Consider the following 16710-nt stretch of genomic DNA (forward strand, 5'->3'; position numbering starts at 1 on the left):
TATGTTTTTAATTCACCAACGTGACAGGTGGGCAATGGGAAGGAAGTGTATGACCAGGGGATTCATAAAACTTCAGTTCGAAGAAAAGTGTGCCTGGTTTTACGGAAAACACGGATGGGAAGTCGGCCTGGAATGCCATGTGTTCCCTGGGATGGCACTCAGGAGGCAGCGGAGTCCTCCGGCCCAGACTTTCCCATCCGGCCTCTTCCTCTACTGAGAGGTGCATCGTTCAGGGCCCTGGGAGGCAGCGTACTGTCACAAGGGCAGGAGCAACCGGTGACCTGGGCCCCAAGCTCAGGACCGAATCCTGTCTGTTCTGAGTTCTGCAGCTGACATAATGAAATCACGGTCAGGAATTAGTCATCACAGGCTGGGCGTGCTGGCACACGCCTGTAATCCCAGTACTTGGGAGTCCCAGGTGGAAGGACAGCCTCAGCAACGTAGCAAGACCCTATCAAAACAAAATAAAAAGGGCTGGGGGTGTAACTCAGAGGTAGCGTGCCCCTAGTTCCAATCCCCAGTTACCCCACCACACACACACAAAATGGTAATTATAGAGCCGGGCGTGGTGGCGCACGCTCAGTAACCCCAGCATTCTGGAGGATCGCAGTTTGTGGACAGGAGGATCGCGGTTTGCAGACAGCCTCAGCTACTCAGTGAGGCCCTTTGCAACTCAGTGAGACCCTGTTTCAAAATAAAGAATAAAAAAATAGGGCTGAGGGTGTAGCTCGGATGTCGAATGCCCCTGGGATCCCATCCCCAGACCCACACGCAAAAAAATGATATTTATAATATAACAACATCTGCTTAACTTTTAGAAAGATTTCCCCGAATTATAAATTTTAGAGTTACAAGGGAAATAAAGAAATTTTAGCACCAGCCCCCAAATCTTCACACGTGAGCCTTCAGAGACACAAGGAAGCTGGCTCCCATATGGAAAGGCTATTCCATTCCGTTTCCATTCAGTTTCTCAAAGGAGGAATTTGATGCTTGTTTGATTCAGGTTGTGTTTGGGTGCTGTGAGGTGCTATGAATGACTCGATGTGTTGTTATGACTCTTATGCATTCATTCATTCATTTTTAACTCAACTGATAAACTTAATTTATTTATAGTGTACTAGGGACTGAGCTCAAGGGTGAGCTACACCCCCAGTCCTTTTTTTTTTTTAATTTTGAAAAATAGAGTTTCATTAAGTTACTGAGGCTGGCCTTGAACCTATGATCCTCCTGTACTAGGATTATAGGCGTGTGCCACACACACCCCCAGCCAGAACCTCTTTTTTTTAACCATATAACTACTTTCCACTCCTTAAGCATATTTACCTTTTTTTTTTTTTTTTTTTGGTGGTGGTACTGGGGATGGAACCCTTCTACCTCCGGGCTACACTCCCAGACCTATTTTATATTTTCTTTGGAAACAAGGTCTCTTAAGCCAGAGAGGCTGGCTTCAAACCTGCACAATCCTCCTGTCTCCGCCTCCCAGGCGCGGGGATTACAAGCGTGTGCCACCACGCCTGGCATATTTGCCACCTTTTAACTCTGCTCCAACTCAATCCTTATCTTGTCCAACAATAATAACCAAAATTTTAAACCCATAATTGCCATCTGAGTACAGACTGAAATACACGCCTGCAGCTGAAGGAAGAGTTGGCAAAAGTATTTTTTACAGTGATTTTTTTTGGGGGGGGTAATGGGGAGTGAACCAAGGGGCATTCTACCTCTGAACTGCACACTCCACCCTAGTTTATTTTTTATTTCAAAGCAGGGTCTCACTAAGTTGCTGAGGGCCTTGCTAAGTTGCTGAGACTGGCCTCAAACCTCCTGTCTCAGCCTCTAAAGCACTGTGATTTCAGGTGTGCACCACTGCATCCTGCTCAGAGTGGGTTTTTATATCAGCTTCCATGTCCTGTCACTGTACCAGACACAGCACTGATCTCAGAAAGTTGTTTTTAATTAATAACTATTTTAATAATTGTCTTTAATTAATAATGATGATCCCAGGGAGCAAGGGTTTGCATACTTCCCGGGAAATCCTCAACTCTGGTGCCTGCAAATGTGTGTACAGAGAAGAAAAATGGTAAATTTCCTGTTTTGTGTGCAGGCAGGGGTCTCATCCCGCCTTCCTTCTGAGAAGGCCGCGGAGGTCTGGGAGATCCACGTACTACTAGAAGTTAAGTAGTTATCCTTGGGCTACATTTGCTTCTTAAGTCCAAATGCTATCGCTCTTGTGGATATTGAAATAAATGGGCTTTACGGAGGATCCTCAAGGAGCTTTGTTAATGAACAGATAACGTCATCTCATCTGGAGGAGGGAGAAACGAAGCCCAGAATCCAGTCCCACAGGACAGAGGAACCAACATAAATATTAGCCTCAGACCCAAAGAACCCCGTCCTTTCCCTTCGTTTGATAGATATGGATTCAGTACATGTGCTTGTATGACAGAGAGCAGGCAGACAGGGACAGGGAGGGGCTCCATTTGCCAACTCCCTAAAGCAAAGTCATGTGGACCTGTCATCTTGGCTGTGCTCAGACTTCTCAAAGAGAGATTCCTTGGGCTCAGTATACACACTCTCTGCCGTGCCCAACACGAGAAATCCCTGTGCCACAGAATTAGTCTTGGCTCAGCATGAATGGCGTGCATCCCTGTGGATCGTGAAACAAACATGAAATAACTTGACTGCTGAGAAACTGGCAAAGGGCTGAGGAAGAGGAATTGTGCAAGATGGCGGCAATCTCCATCGTGCACCGCAGCCCCCGTGTGCCCAGGGGCAGCTTCGCGCAGTCATTAGGAGTTGTGCAACGAGGCAGGGCGGCCACACCGCCGCAGGAAGAAGATAGCAAGTTGAGCTAAGGATGTGCATCGTGGCCCACTTTGATGAGTCACGCCGCATAATGCGGGGCTCTTCCAAGTAACAATAATACTGTAAGTAGAGATACTACTACACAGGGAGACATTGGTCACATGAGCGTGGCTTCTGTGACTCTGGAAGCTGAAGAGTCCCTGGCGCCAGCTGCAGGAAAGCTGGGGTTTAACTCAGTCTAAGCTCGAAGGCCTGAGAACTAGGGCGTGAGTGCTGTAAATCCCCGCCCAAGGGCAGGAAAAGATGAGACGGGGTGCCCCAGCTCAAAGATGAGGGTGAAATAAAAGGCGGGGATGTCCTTTATCTCCACCTTTTGTTCTGTTCAGGCCCTTAAGGTATTGGATGGTGGCCACTCACTCTGGAGAGGGCCGGGATTCCCACACTCACCTGGAGAGGGCCGGGATTCGCACACTCACCTGGAGAGGGCCGGGATTCGCACACTCACCTGGAGAGGGCCGGGATTCGCACACTCACCTGGAGAGGGCCGGGATTCGCACACTCACCTGGAGAGGGCCGGGATTCGCACACTCACCTGGAGAGGGCCGGGATTCGCACACTCACCTGGAGAGGGCCGGGATTCGCACACTCACCTCATCCCAAGACTCTCACCTACACATCCAGAAAAGATGCTTAATAAGGGCGGCCCATGCCAGTCAAGTTGACATGCAAGATTAACATACATGATGACCAACACAAACACACACATGCATGCACATGCGTGCACACATGCACACACACTCACACTGCTTTCCATCTCTTAAAAATCTTACTAAGCCGGGCGTGGTGGCGCACGCTTGTAATCCCCGCGCTTGGGAGGCGGAGACAAGAGGATCGCGCAGGTTCGAAGCCAGCCGCGCTGGCTTCGGAGACCCTGTTTCCAAATTTTAAAAGTATAGAAATAGGTCTGGGAGTGTAGCTCAGAGGTAGAAGGGCTTCCAGGAACCCCAGTACCACCAAAAAAAAAAAAAAAAAAAAAAATCTTACTAAGCCGGATGTGGAGGCGCACGCATCCCAGTACTTGGGAGACTGAGGCCTGAGGATCACAGCCAGCCTCAGCTACTTAGTGAGGCCCTCCACAACTTAGCAAGAGAATCCTATTTCAAGACAGGAAAAAAAAAATAGGGCTGAGAGTTTGAAGGTGGAATGCCCTTGGACTCAATCCCCAGTACCATTAAAAAAATATATATTACTAAATATAGCTGACCATGGTGGTGCACACCTATAATCCCAGTACTTGGGAGGCTGAGACAGGAGAATGGAGTCCACTCTCAGCAACTTAGCGAGGCCCTCCACAACTAAGTGAGACCCTGTTTCAAAATAAAACATGAAATAAAATGAGATGGACATGGTGATGCACATGTGTAATCCCAGGACTTGGGAGGCTGAAACAAGTGCATGGAAGCCAGCCTCAGCAACTTAACAAGGCCTTCCGCAACTTAGCAAGATTCTATTTCAAAATAAAAAATAAAATAGGGCCAGGCGTGGTGGCGCACACTTGTAATCCTAGCATTGGGGAGGCTGAGACCGGAGGATCACGTTTTGCAGCCAGCCTCAGCTACTTAGTGAGGCCCTCCGCAACTTAGTGAGACCCTGTTTCAAAATAAAGAATAAAAAAATAGGGCAGGGGATGTAGCTCAGAGGTCAAATGCCCCTGGCTTCCATCTCCAGACCCACAAAAAATAAAAAATAAAATAAAATAAAATAAAATAGGGCTGAGGGCGTGTCGCTCAGAGGTAGAATGCCCCTGGATTTAATCCTCAGTATCATACGCATGTTCATGCACACATACCTGCACACACATAAACACACACAAACACATGCACGCACACACACACATACAATCTTACTAAAGATTCCTATATATGTGTGTGTGTGTGTGTGTATATATATATATATATATATATATTTTTTTTTTTTTTTTTTTTTTTGGTGTGGTACTAGGATGTAACCCAGGGACATTCTACTTTCGAACTACCCTGTCAGCCCTATTTTTTGTTCTTTATTTTGAAACAGGATCTCACTGAGTTGCAAAGGGCATTTCTAAATAGCTGAGGCTGTCCGCGAACCATGATCCTCCGGTCTCAGCCTCCCAAACGCAGGAATTACAAGTGTGCACCACCATGCCCAGCTCTATAAATTTTCAATATGCTGAAGCTCAGAGGCAAAATCGTAGAGTTCAGATTATTTATAGATACTGATTAGCAGAAATAAAGAATGCAGGCATGACATTGTTCAGTGGTTCTGTGGTTTCCAAATCAGCTGTGCATTTACACCTCATCACACCCACTGACAGAATAGGCAGAGAAGCCGATGAGGAAGAGGTAAAAGTCATGAAGGACAGGGTCGTGCCTGATGACCCTGAGCTGCTGGGCTGATGAGAGCTGGTAAGGGTAGGAATGGTCTTCAGGAGGACCGCCAGGCAGTAGGGTCCTCAGGCTCCTGTGGGTAAGAGTGAGGGGATATCCAGTTCCCTACATGCAGACTCCCATAGTTGGATGTGGTGGTGCATCTAGCCATCTCAGGGCACGGGGAGGCTGAAACAGGAGGATCCCAGTTTCAAGCCCAGCCTTGGCAATTTAGCAAGACCCTGTTTCCAAATAAAAAATGTAAATAGGTGTAGGTTGGTGGTAGAATGCCTCTGGAGGCCCAATTCCTAGCAAAACACACACACACACACACACACACACACACACACACACACACACTCCCATGGACATGGAGCTGTCATCCTGACTATGCCCAGACTTCCAAAAAGAGAGATTTCGTGGGATCGTGAGGTGCGCTGTGAGGCTGACAGTGTGTCAGAAATCCCTGCAGCCTTGCAAGGGCTTCTCAATGCCCTGGCTGCGTCATCTAAACCTACCACATGGCTGTGCATCTATTGTATATTATAATCATCTCATTAGTCTTACATGAAAGTTGGAAATTCTACAAATTCTCACCGCGGAGGCATGCTCTCTGATGAGATTCTGGAAGGCGTGTCAAGACCACCAGCAAACTCCTCCAGCTAGGGTCAGGAAGGAGTCCTGCAGCCACAGGGCCTGCCCAGCGGGCCTCGGGGGCTGACCCTCTAATGGACGTCTCCTGAAAGCGTTGTCATTCATCTTGCTGCTGCCAAATGACCCAGGGCCTCTTCTTTCCGCCGCTTCATTTGGGATGAAACATCCCAGGTGAGAGGACGTGGACCCTGCTACTCGGGACCCCACTTGGGACCCCAGGGCACTCACACACCCAAAGGGTGTTGCACTCTATCATTTTTTACCATTTTTCAAAGATTGAAGAAAGTGGCCTACATCATTCAGCAGTAAGGGAAAGTGGTGTCCAAAGGTCACCGGTTTTATAGATTCCTATAAATACTAAATATGCTGGGACAGAGACAAAGCTGTACAGTTCAGAGTATCTCTAGATGTCCCAGGAACCAGGAGGCCTTGCGCATACCCGCTGCTGGCGATCGTCAACTGCGCTGCCTTCAATTCCCAGGCAAGATTCTGGATTAGAAAACAGAAACAACCCTGCAAAATCCCTGCTCAGAGGGCTCTGGGAGCATCGGCCCTTAGCACAGAGCTGGATTGAACAGAACCAGAAGAATCACACACACACACACACACACACACACACACACGCACACACATGCACACGCCAGCCTCTGCGTGTGTCCCCGATGGGAGCTGCAGCCCACAGATCTTCCTTTAGCCGTCCTCTGCCTCCCCTCCTCCTTCCCCATTTTGTCCTCTATGCAGAGAAAACCCAGAGCTCCAGGCAACTCTAGGAGTTCTGCACACATTCCTTACTGTCCTGGTCAGTTTATTTACTCTACTTGAGCAAAAACACATGAAAAATGCCACTTCTGGAGCATAGGGAAGTCAGGTAACAAAAAAGTAGAGTGCTCGTTTTAATGTTAGATATGGCCGCGCATTGAACTCCTCTACCGGGAACTTGACTTTCGGGTTTGGAAGTACAGTGGGAAACAGGAGTGGGCAGAGAGGGTCGGGCTCTGTTCCATCACAGCAGAATCTTAAAGATAAAACCACCTGGGAAAGCCAGGTGTTGGGAGGCCTGTGAACAAAGGATGTCAGAGAACTGGGCAAGGATTGCCAAAATCTGAAAGTCTTTTCTTAACAATTTGGGGGAGGGGGAGTGCTGGGGATTGAGCCCAAGGGCATTCTACCTCTGAGCTACACTCCCAGTGCTATTTTTTTTTTTTTTTGAAACAGGGTCTTGCTAAGTTGCTGAGGCTGCCCTCAAGTCCTCAAATTCATGATCCTGTTGTCTCAGCCCCCAAGTACTGGGATTACAGGCACGCACTGCCATGCCCACTGGGGTTATAGGCACACACTGCCATGCCCAGCGAGGACCACATATTGCCAAGTTCTCCCTTTAGATCTCTGTGGTGACACCTCTGAGGACATCCCATAAGATGATTCTTGAATTCAACAAATTCAAATAAGAATGGGAAGAAAGAATAATGAAACTTTCCTGTCCATCAGATTTCCAATCACAGGAACTTCATTCCTTAATAATTTTCTCTTATGGGGCACATTTTGACCCTTATCTTTGTAATATCTTCACTGAGGTCAAGGTCAGAGAAGGAGAAGACTCACCCCAGTTAAAGGTGCAAATTCCCACTCACCCCAAGGACAACCATGGTGAAAGAGAACTTGTTCAGCTGGACATTTAATAGTGTGTTGTTGGAAGCTTTCCTGTGGGCAATAGTACATTGCAGTTAATATTCACCAACAGAAACTCCTGGAACTACATAATGGACCATATAAAATATGGTGTGTGTGGAGGTACCTGTCTTTAATCCCAGTACTTAGGAGGGTGAGATAGGAGGATCACAGGTTTGAGGATAGCCTCAGCACTCAGCAATGTAGCAAAACTTTCAGCAGCTTAGTAGGACCTTGTCTCAAAATAAAAAGGGCTGGGAGTGTCGCTCTGAGATAGAATGCCCCTGAGTTCAATTCCTGGTACTACAAAAGAAGAATACCTTCCTCCTTTTCTCCCACTCCTGCTCCCCCACACATTTTTTTTTAGCAGATGAAACAGTTGGTAAGCTAAAAGCTGCGTTCAGATTTACAAGAGTTACTTTCTGATGGTTGGTTTTGAGGTGCACATCAGATAAGCCTCCCAGCGGATGTTAACCATTAACCCACCATTGACCGTTAGCATGAAACGGAGGTGTAAATGTTTGACAGAAGCGTTTGACACACGCCCATACGTACACACACACACACACACACACACACACACACACACACACCCCGATATGCTAATGAGTACCCACAAGCGCCTTAGGAGTCAATCGGTGGGAAAGGAAGCAGACATTAATAATAAGAGTAGAAATGATCTACTGTGGAAACCCTGGGCCGAGTTTCTGTTAAGTCATTTGTACACTGCCCGTTGATTTACATTCTGATGCAATCTGGTAATCCCAGATCTGCCATTCCAAACATTCCTCCACACCCCAGCCCTGACAGTCTATATCAATTACAAGGGCCAGAAAGCTCTTTGGGCCGGTTAAATATAAAGAATTATGCGCCCCATTCTTGTGTATGCTTGTTAGCTCTCTGAGCGCACACTTCTAAGGTGGTTTAGTAGCAGATAGTATTATCTAATATTGAAATTCCTAGAGTTGAAAAAACCCAAGAATATCCCTCCTTCAAAAAATACAGGATGGCTTGAAGGCTCTTGAGCTATAAGGGCTGATCTGGACTCCGCTCAGATCAGTAGATAGCCCATAAACCAGAGTTGGGTTTATAATTCAAGGGAAAAGTAACGCTAAGCTAACTTAAATGGTAGATATTGTTCTGAGAATACGTTGGGTGAGACTGAGTCATTATCAATTTGAGGGGCGGCCGTCCTAAGGTAAGCCACATACTGAACAAAAAGTTAGAGAGTTGATTTTATTCTGTAACTACGGTTAAGGTCCTGGCCCGGGTGAGCCCCTGCATGTTTTTGGGTTTCCGCTCTCAATGAAAGCGTGGGGCTGGGCCTGCCGGCCTCTGAATGTCTCTTTGTTCTAATTCTGCCATCCAGTCACCTAGTGTAGCTCTGGCAATAGTGGGGACAGGAAAATCAAGATAGACATTTCTTCTCAATCTTAATAAAAGTGTGACATCAGTTCATTTGTGTCTTATAGCTGCCTGCCGATATGCTCCACAGCAGTACAATATTGTGTACTTAAAAGTTTATTAAGAGGGGACATCATGTTAAATGTGCTTACCACACACTCATACACGTACAGGATGTTTCTGGAGGTGATGAACGTGTGTATTGCTTTCATTGGGGTGTTGGCATTGGAGGTGTATGCGTATGTCCAAACTCATCAAATTATATAAGTTAAATGTGCAGTTTTGGATATGTTTTAGTTATACCTCAATAAATCAGTTTAAAAAAAATGATAGGAACTGCAGTCACGTGTCACTTAATGATGGGGATATATCCTGATAAATGCATTATTAAGTGATTTTTGTCATTGTGCAAACATCATAAAATGTACTTTCACAAATTGTGATGGTTATGACCAAATAACATAATCTTATGGGACAGCCAATATATGTGATCCACCACCGACCCAAACATCTTAGATGGTGTAGAACTATACATTCAGCTTGAAAAATATATACATGGGCTTTTTTCAAAAACCAAAAACTTATGTTCTTTTAAGGTTTTTTCCTTAATCACGGTTAAGTAGTTAGGTGATAAACTATCTGCCTATTAAGGGCAGAAGTGTTTTTAACTTAGACTTCATACTAGCACTGACCAATAGAACCTTTTGCAGTGATAGGAACGTTCTAAATCTGTGCTGACAACCTGGTAGCCACTAGCTATACTGAAATATGAGAGCCCATGAGAGAAATGTTGCTGATATAAGGAGGAACGATATTTTTAATTTTATCTAATTTTTAGCTTAAAGAATCATAATTCCCATACAAAGTTTCTTTCAGTAAAACCTTGCTACTAGTTTTGAAGTCAAATTTGCAAAGGAAATGCAATTGGTTATCAAGCAGCCATAGGCCACTGACTGATCAGATGACATGTTTGTAAAAAGCTGGGGATGGTCCACCCCTCAATGATCCATCAAAATTTAAAGGTGGAACCTTGAGCCGGCGTGGTGGTGCATGCCTGTAGTCCTGCAATCCCAGTACTGGGGAGACTGAGACAGGAGGATCCCAGGTTCAAAGCTAGCCTCAGCAACTTATCAAAGCCCTCAGAAACTGAACAAGACCCCGTTTCCAAGTAAAAAATAAAATAGGGCTGGGGGTGTAGCTCAGAGATAGACTGTCTCTCTGTTCAATTCCCAGTAACAATAGCAAAAAGACGCAGCTTTGAAATGACCAAGTCGGCCTAGGAGCACTAGTGCCTTCTGTCTAAGAGCCATAAAAAGGTGCCAGAGAGTTAGGGACCGAGTAATTGAGAGCGAGGGTCTCAGAGACCAAAGGCAGCTTCTGAGTATTGGTGACTCTGGGGATCTCCTTGGAAAGGAGGACCAGACATCCTTTTAGAGTTGGAACAGGCTGTTGCTAAGCGTCCAGCTAACCCTCCCCATTGATTTGCCCTTTCAGGAGCTTATTGACGTCGACAGTGAAGTGGTGTTTGAACTGGCTTCCTATATTTTACAGGTAAGTTGCTCTAGACAGAAGAAAGAAGGCTCACCACGCAGACAGCAGCCATATCTACTGTTGGTCTTCCTAGCTTTTTCTAGCCACAAGCTGGAAGGAGCCATTAGGAACACTGACACCAGAACCCTAAACAGGGGTTTCTACTATTCCCAAATTTTAAGACAGCAGTATCACTGCAAAGTTGTGTGTTTACCCTGAGCCTGGGAGAAACTGAAATCACGCAGTGAGCTCATTTCCTTTGAGTTTTGGTGCTTTCTTTCACCCGAGGGCAAGCCAGGTGAATGGCTGGAATGAATTGCAAAGATGCCCATCCTCCCTAGAAGGAGAGGAAATCTTTATGTAAAAGGGAGACAGAGAAGGAAAGCGAGACCTTGTAGTGTGACACTGGCAGGATGGGCTGAAGTGTATTATAAAGTCACTCCTTCCGCAAATATTTACTGAGCACTGCTGTGTTTAAGGCATGGTACGGGGTCCACTGAACTCTCCTGGCCCTGCCTGGAAAGTCTTTGGTATAATTGGGAAATAGCCCAGCACAATTCAAAACGAAGCAAAAGCAGCTCTGAACAATCACATGTTCAAAATGTTCAACTTGAGCAAGTTACCAGGGCCCAGAGGTAGAAAGTGAAACTCTTTTATTATACATCACTTTCTTTGTATATTTAATCTTCCAAACTTTAACTTTGTGTCTCATAGACAACTGGTAGAGTGAATACACTTACTCCCTCCTAATGGCAGTCCTGCAGTAAATAGGCTGAACGTTCCATTTGGTCAAGTGGACTTGATTATACATTGTATTTTAAAGTTTAATGCTAGATTAATGTTTTACTGATGTTGATATTTTTTTCTTCTACAGGAGGCAAAGGGAGATTTTTCAAGGTGAGTTTAAAAAAAATTTTTTTTCTTAAAATGTATTCTGTCGCTGGGTGTGGCGGTGCACGCTTGTAATCCCAGCATTCGGGAGGCTGAGACAGGAGGATCGCAGTTTGTGGCCAGCCTCACCTACTTAGTGAGGCCCTTTGCAACTCAGAGAGACCCTGTTTCAAAATAAAGAATAAAAAAATAGGGCTGGGGGTGTAGCTCGGAGGTAGAATGCCCCTGGGTTTCATCTCCAAAAAAAAAAGTATTCTGTTGTTTTTCGATTAAAAGAAGTTATCCTCCCTGTCCTTTGTAGGAGGACAAGTTAGTAATATTATATGCTAGTGGTGAGCTCCAGCTTCAAGTTATCAATTGAAACTGATCAGGCAGAGGGGAGACAGTCATAGCAGTGTGGGTGCGCTGTCCTAAATGAGAAGGCCACGGGTCACGGAGCCGGTGAGGGAGGCCAGAGCTCAGGGTCCTGTGTGGCCAGTTTTGAGGTCTGATGCTTAATTGTCCATGGGTCTCCATGGAGCCTGGAGTCACTTCCATGGTGTAAAGGTGGCTGCAGATAACCTGACAGCCCCTGATAAGTACTTGGGCATCTTTTCCCCTTTCTTACTTAGCTCTTGACCCTCAAAGGACACAAAACGTTGTCCTATAGGAACATGTCTTTTATGAAAGTGTTAAAACATAAATATACCACTTCAGCTTCTCTTACTTTATAAAATACCGTATTGCAGAAAACATAAACAGCAATAACCATTGGGAGCCTGGAGGTGGCTTTAGTAACCCTGTGGAATTGCAAACATGGACCCGCCATTCATCCCACTAAGCACTGCCCCTTGACCCACCCAGCTGGAAATGGCCCCAGTCTCTCCCGATCCTCAGCAGAGCCTTCACAAGGGTGTTGGACCCCTGAGCTGCACTCTCAGCCCTGGTTTATTTTTTATTTTGAAAGAGGGTCTCCCTAAGTTGCTGAGGCTGGCCGCGAACCTGTGATCCTCCCATCTCAGCCTCCCAAGTACTGGGATTACAGGCATGCACCTCACGCCCAGCTCAAATTTTAATAGATAATGATCATGAAAAGCCTTATCTGGAGACCTTGAGGTTGGCAGTTGACTGATCACCACCTACGAAATTTGTTGAATGAAACATTTGGGTTGCCGGGCACAATGGTGCATGCTCGTAATTCCAGTACTTGGGAGGCTGAGACAGGAGGATCGCAGTTCCATGGCCACTTAGGTCCTCTGCAACTTCGTGCAAACCCGTTTCAAAATAAAAGGATAAAATAGGGCTTGGGGGTGTAGCCCCTGGGTTCTATCCCCAGTGCCACACCACAAAAACAAAGAAAAGAAAAAGATTTGGGGTCATAGAAACAGTAGCCTGAAACATTCGTTTTTCTTTGTTACTTTCTAATTACCTTAACTTGGCTCTGGAAATGGCTGAAAAACCACAAATCCGGTGGACTCTGGGTCTGCTCTACTTACTCCAAAGATTTCTCATTCACCAGCCCTGAACTCTGTTGTGAATCTTATTTATCTGGAGGAGTACGCAGACAGGATGGAACGTGGTCTGGGGCAGCCTTGGCGGGCCCCACGGATCCGGGGAACGTGGCCCCGGCTCGCCAGGGAGGAGGAAGTGCCGGCCTGGCCGCCGAGGTCGTGGTGGCCCCGTAACGCGCGGGGGGGATGCCAGCCGTTGGCTCTCTCGGAACAAAGGTCCAGGTTGGGCTGCATTTGTCAGAGCGCTGTCCCGCAGCCTGTGTATAAACTGCAGCTGGCGGGAGGGGAGGTCAGCCACCTGACCCAAAGGTCGGTTTATCTCATCACATAAAGCCTCCCGCACAGAAGGTGGAGGCGATCAGCTGCGTGAGAATCGCTGGGCCGCCTCGTTCTCTGCAGCCCAGGAGAAATAAAACTGTCCAGAAGGTCAGAGGAGACACAGGCTCGAAGCCTGAAGCTGGAGGATACGAGAAGTAACTTTAAAGTCCTTGCTCTGGCTCTTCGCAGCCAATTCTGGGAAGATCCCCCAGACGGTGAGGTTGGCTACATCGTGTTTGGTGGCTGAAGATTAGGCGTTTTATTTTATTTTATTATTTTTTCTTATTGTTGTTGTATTGAGAATTGGACCCAGGGGCATTCTGCCTCCAAGCTACACTCCCACAGCCCTATCTTATATTTAATTTGAAAACAGGTTCTCACTAAATTATAGAGGGCCTTGCTGTTGCTGAGGCTGGCCTCAAACCTGTGATCCTTCTGTCTCAGCCTCCCAAGTACTAGGATTACAAGTGTTCGCCACCACGTCCAGCTACATAAGGCATTTTAGATGTCTCGTTTCATAATTTAGCTTTATAGAGAGCAAGATTTGCCATTAGTCATGAATGCCTAACTTTAAATCTTAGTATGTAACTGAATGCCTTTAACTAAGAAACATGCCCTGTAAATATATTTTCCTGAGTGATATTAATAAAATAAGACATCAGTTTAGAAATACTGAAACTTAAGCTGGGCATGGTGGCGCACGCTTGTAATCCCTGCACTTGGGAGGCAGAGACAGGAGGATCGCGCAGGTTCGAAGCCAGCCATGCTGGCTTAGGAGATCCTGTTTCCAAATAAAAATATAAAAAGTAGGTCTGGGAGTGTAGCCCGGAAGTAGGAGGGTTTCCAGGAACCCCAGTACCACCAAAAAAAAAAAAAAGGCTTTTGTATATATAAAACACAGGGCCTACCTGGGTGTGGTGGTGCGTGCTTATAAACTCAGCACTGGGGAGGCTGACATAGGGAGATCACGGGTTCAAGACCAGCTCCAGCAATTTAGTGACACGCTCAGCAACTTAGTGAGGCCCTGTTTCAACATAAAATATGGCGGGGGTGTGGATCAGAGGCAGAATGCCCCGGGTTCAATCCCCAGTACCGGGGTGGGGGGACAACTCCCAGGGCCTGGGGTTTAATTCTAAGATATAGAATCTGGAGGATCAAATAAACTTATAAATTAGTAGTCACACAAAAGGTGAAGAGTGAACTCTTCCAAAGCCTAAGGGGGTCTCGAACCTGTAAGTTCCCAAAATAATAGTTTGACTGGGATGTTGTTATTTATACACTTATGTTTCAGTGGCTGTCTATAGATTGCACGTATATGGAATGAGCATTAGAAATCTACAAATTATGAGAGCAAATTCCTGAATCTCGAGAGAAATAAAGCTCTGTGTTGTTTTGTTGTATTTTTTGGTGGTGGTGGCGGTAGTGGTACTGGGGGTTCTGCCTCTGAGCTATACACCCAGACGTGTGTGTGTGTGTGTGTGTGTGTGTGTGTGTGTGTGTGTTACTGGGGATGGAACCCAGGGCTCTTCTACCCGCAGGCTACACACTTAGACTTGTTTTATATTTTATTGGAAACAGGGTCTCACTGAGATGCTGAAAGCCTCATTAAGCTGCTGAGGCTGGTTTTGAACCTGTGATCCTCCTATCTCAGCCTCTCAAATACTGGGATTTCATGTGTGCACCACCACCACACCTGACTCCCTTCTGCCCTTTTTATTTTCTATTTTGAAACAGGGCCTTGCTGAGTTGTTCAGAGTCTCACTAAATCACTGAGGCTGGCCTCAAACCTGCGATACTCCTGTCTTAGCCTTCCAAGAACTGGAATTATAGGCGTGTTCCACTGTGCCCACTAAGGTTATTATTGTTGCTATTATTATTTGTACATATAGATTGGAGATTGAACCCCGGGGCATTCTACCTCTGAGCTACACCCCCAAACCTATTTTTATCTTTTATTTGTAAACAGGGTCTCCCTAAATTGCTGAGGGTCTAAGTTGCTGAGGCCGGCCTCGAAACTGTGATCTTCCTGTCTCTGCCTCCCAGGTACTGAAATTACAGGCATGTGTCACCACACCCAGGCCAGCTTGTTTATACAAGTGAGAGAAGTCAAAAGTGCTGAAATGCTTCGATAGGAAGAGAACAGTTAAAGACAACGCTGAGCCACACTGCTTTCTCATGAGCCTCTGGCGTTCTGTGGTCTCTCCTGCGCAGCTGACGCCTTCTGCGTATCTGTCTTCTTTCCAGTTAATGGAAACGCTCACTTCCTTGTCTTACTGAACTTGACAGTGAAGTGCTGGCTTTGCCATTGCTGAAAGAAAATGCCTGATGTATATAGACAGATAAGCGGTATTGTCTGCGATAGGAAGAAATATATGCCACACACGATATATTCCGACTGATAGATGGTGGACAGATTTGTACGATAGCATTAAAGGGTTGGGAAATAGTGTTATCTAAAAACAATGTTTTCCCACTTCTATTATTTTCCGCCGCACGGCATGGGTAATCTCGTTTCGTTTCCTGCTGTATGTATGTGTAAAAAAAAGAAAGAAAAAGTCTCATGTCTGACAACATCCAGGAAATCAGTAGAGTTGGCATTTCTCTGTTTAAAAACAATTGCATAGTCCGAGAGCTATTAGTCAAGTCAGCTCTATCAGCAAATGTGAAGGGGGAGGAGAACTCAGTCTAAAAGCAGAAAGTTCTCATTTGATAATCGCTACTGAATGTTAGGCAACTAACAGGTATTACCCATGATTTATACCAGATTTTTTTTTTTTTTTTTTTTTTTTTTTTTTTTTGGTGGTACTGGGGTTCCTGGAAGCCCTTCCACCTCCGGGCTACACTCGCAGACCTATTTTATATTTTTGAAACAGGGTCTCTTAAGCCAACGCGGCTGGCTTCGAACCTGCGCGATCCTCCCGTCTCCGCCTCCCAAGCGCAGGGATTACAAGCGTGCGCCACCACGCCCGGCTACCAGATTTTTTTCATCACAAATGCTGCTATATTTTGAGTGTTAGGCACTGACGTTTTTTATTTTAAAACTTTTGTGTTATTGTAAAAGAGTAATATTTTCTTTCTTACAAAAGTCAATGAAGCTCCGCATGGTGACAGTAACCCCAGTACGTGGGAGGCAGAGACAGGAGGCTCGCAGGTTCATGGCCAGCCTCGGCAACTCAATGAGACCCTGTGTTAAAATAAAAAATAAAAAGGAGCCCTTCTGGTGGTGCATACCTGTGCATGGGAAGCAAAGACAGGAGGATTGCAGGTTTGCAACCAGCCTCAGCAACTTATGAGGCCTTCAGCAGCCTGTTTCAAAAAAATAGGATTGAGGGTGTAGCTCAGAGATAGAATGCCCCTAGGTTCAACCCCCAATCCTACAAAAAATAAAAATAAATAAATAATAATAAAAAGTTCTGGGGTATAGATAAGAGGTAGAACACTCTTGGGTTCGAACCCCAGTAACACAGACCCCCCCCAAAAAAATGTTAATGAAAAGAACACTGTGTAGTCTACTTAGAGTATATTTATATTTTCTACTTATATTATAA

General features: G+C 45.8%; 1 protein-coding gene across 6 annotated transcripts in view; it reads left to right on the plus strand.

Annotated features, from left to right (window-relative positions):
• The window catches only part of FRMD4A (FERM domain containing 4A), a gene marked incomplete at both ends in the record, with an annotated part of 621402 nt that overhangs the window by 500436 nt on the left and 104256 nt on the right, over positions 1-16710 (plus strand). For all 6 annotated transcript variants that reach the window (XM_080717053.1, XM_080717052.1, XM_080717050.1 and 3 more), the window contains 2 exons: positions 10428-10484; positions 11338-11360. In XM_080717053.1, the coding sequence (XP_080573179.1) occupies positions 10428-10484; positions 11338-11360 (80 nt within the window). The remainder of the gene's footprint in view (positions 1-10427; positions 10485-11337; positions 11361-16710) is intronic.

The sequence above is a fragment of the Muscardinus avellanarius genome (genome assembly GCF_963383645.1).
Source record: "Muscardinus avellanarius genome assembly, chromosome: 20".
Taxonomy (NCBI): Eukaryota; Metazoa; Chordata; class Mammalia; order Rodentia; family Gliridae; genus Muscardinus; species Muscardinus avellanarius.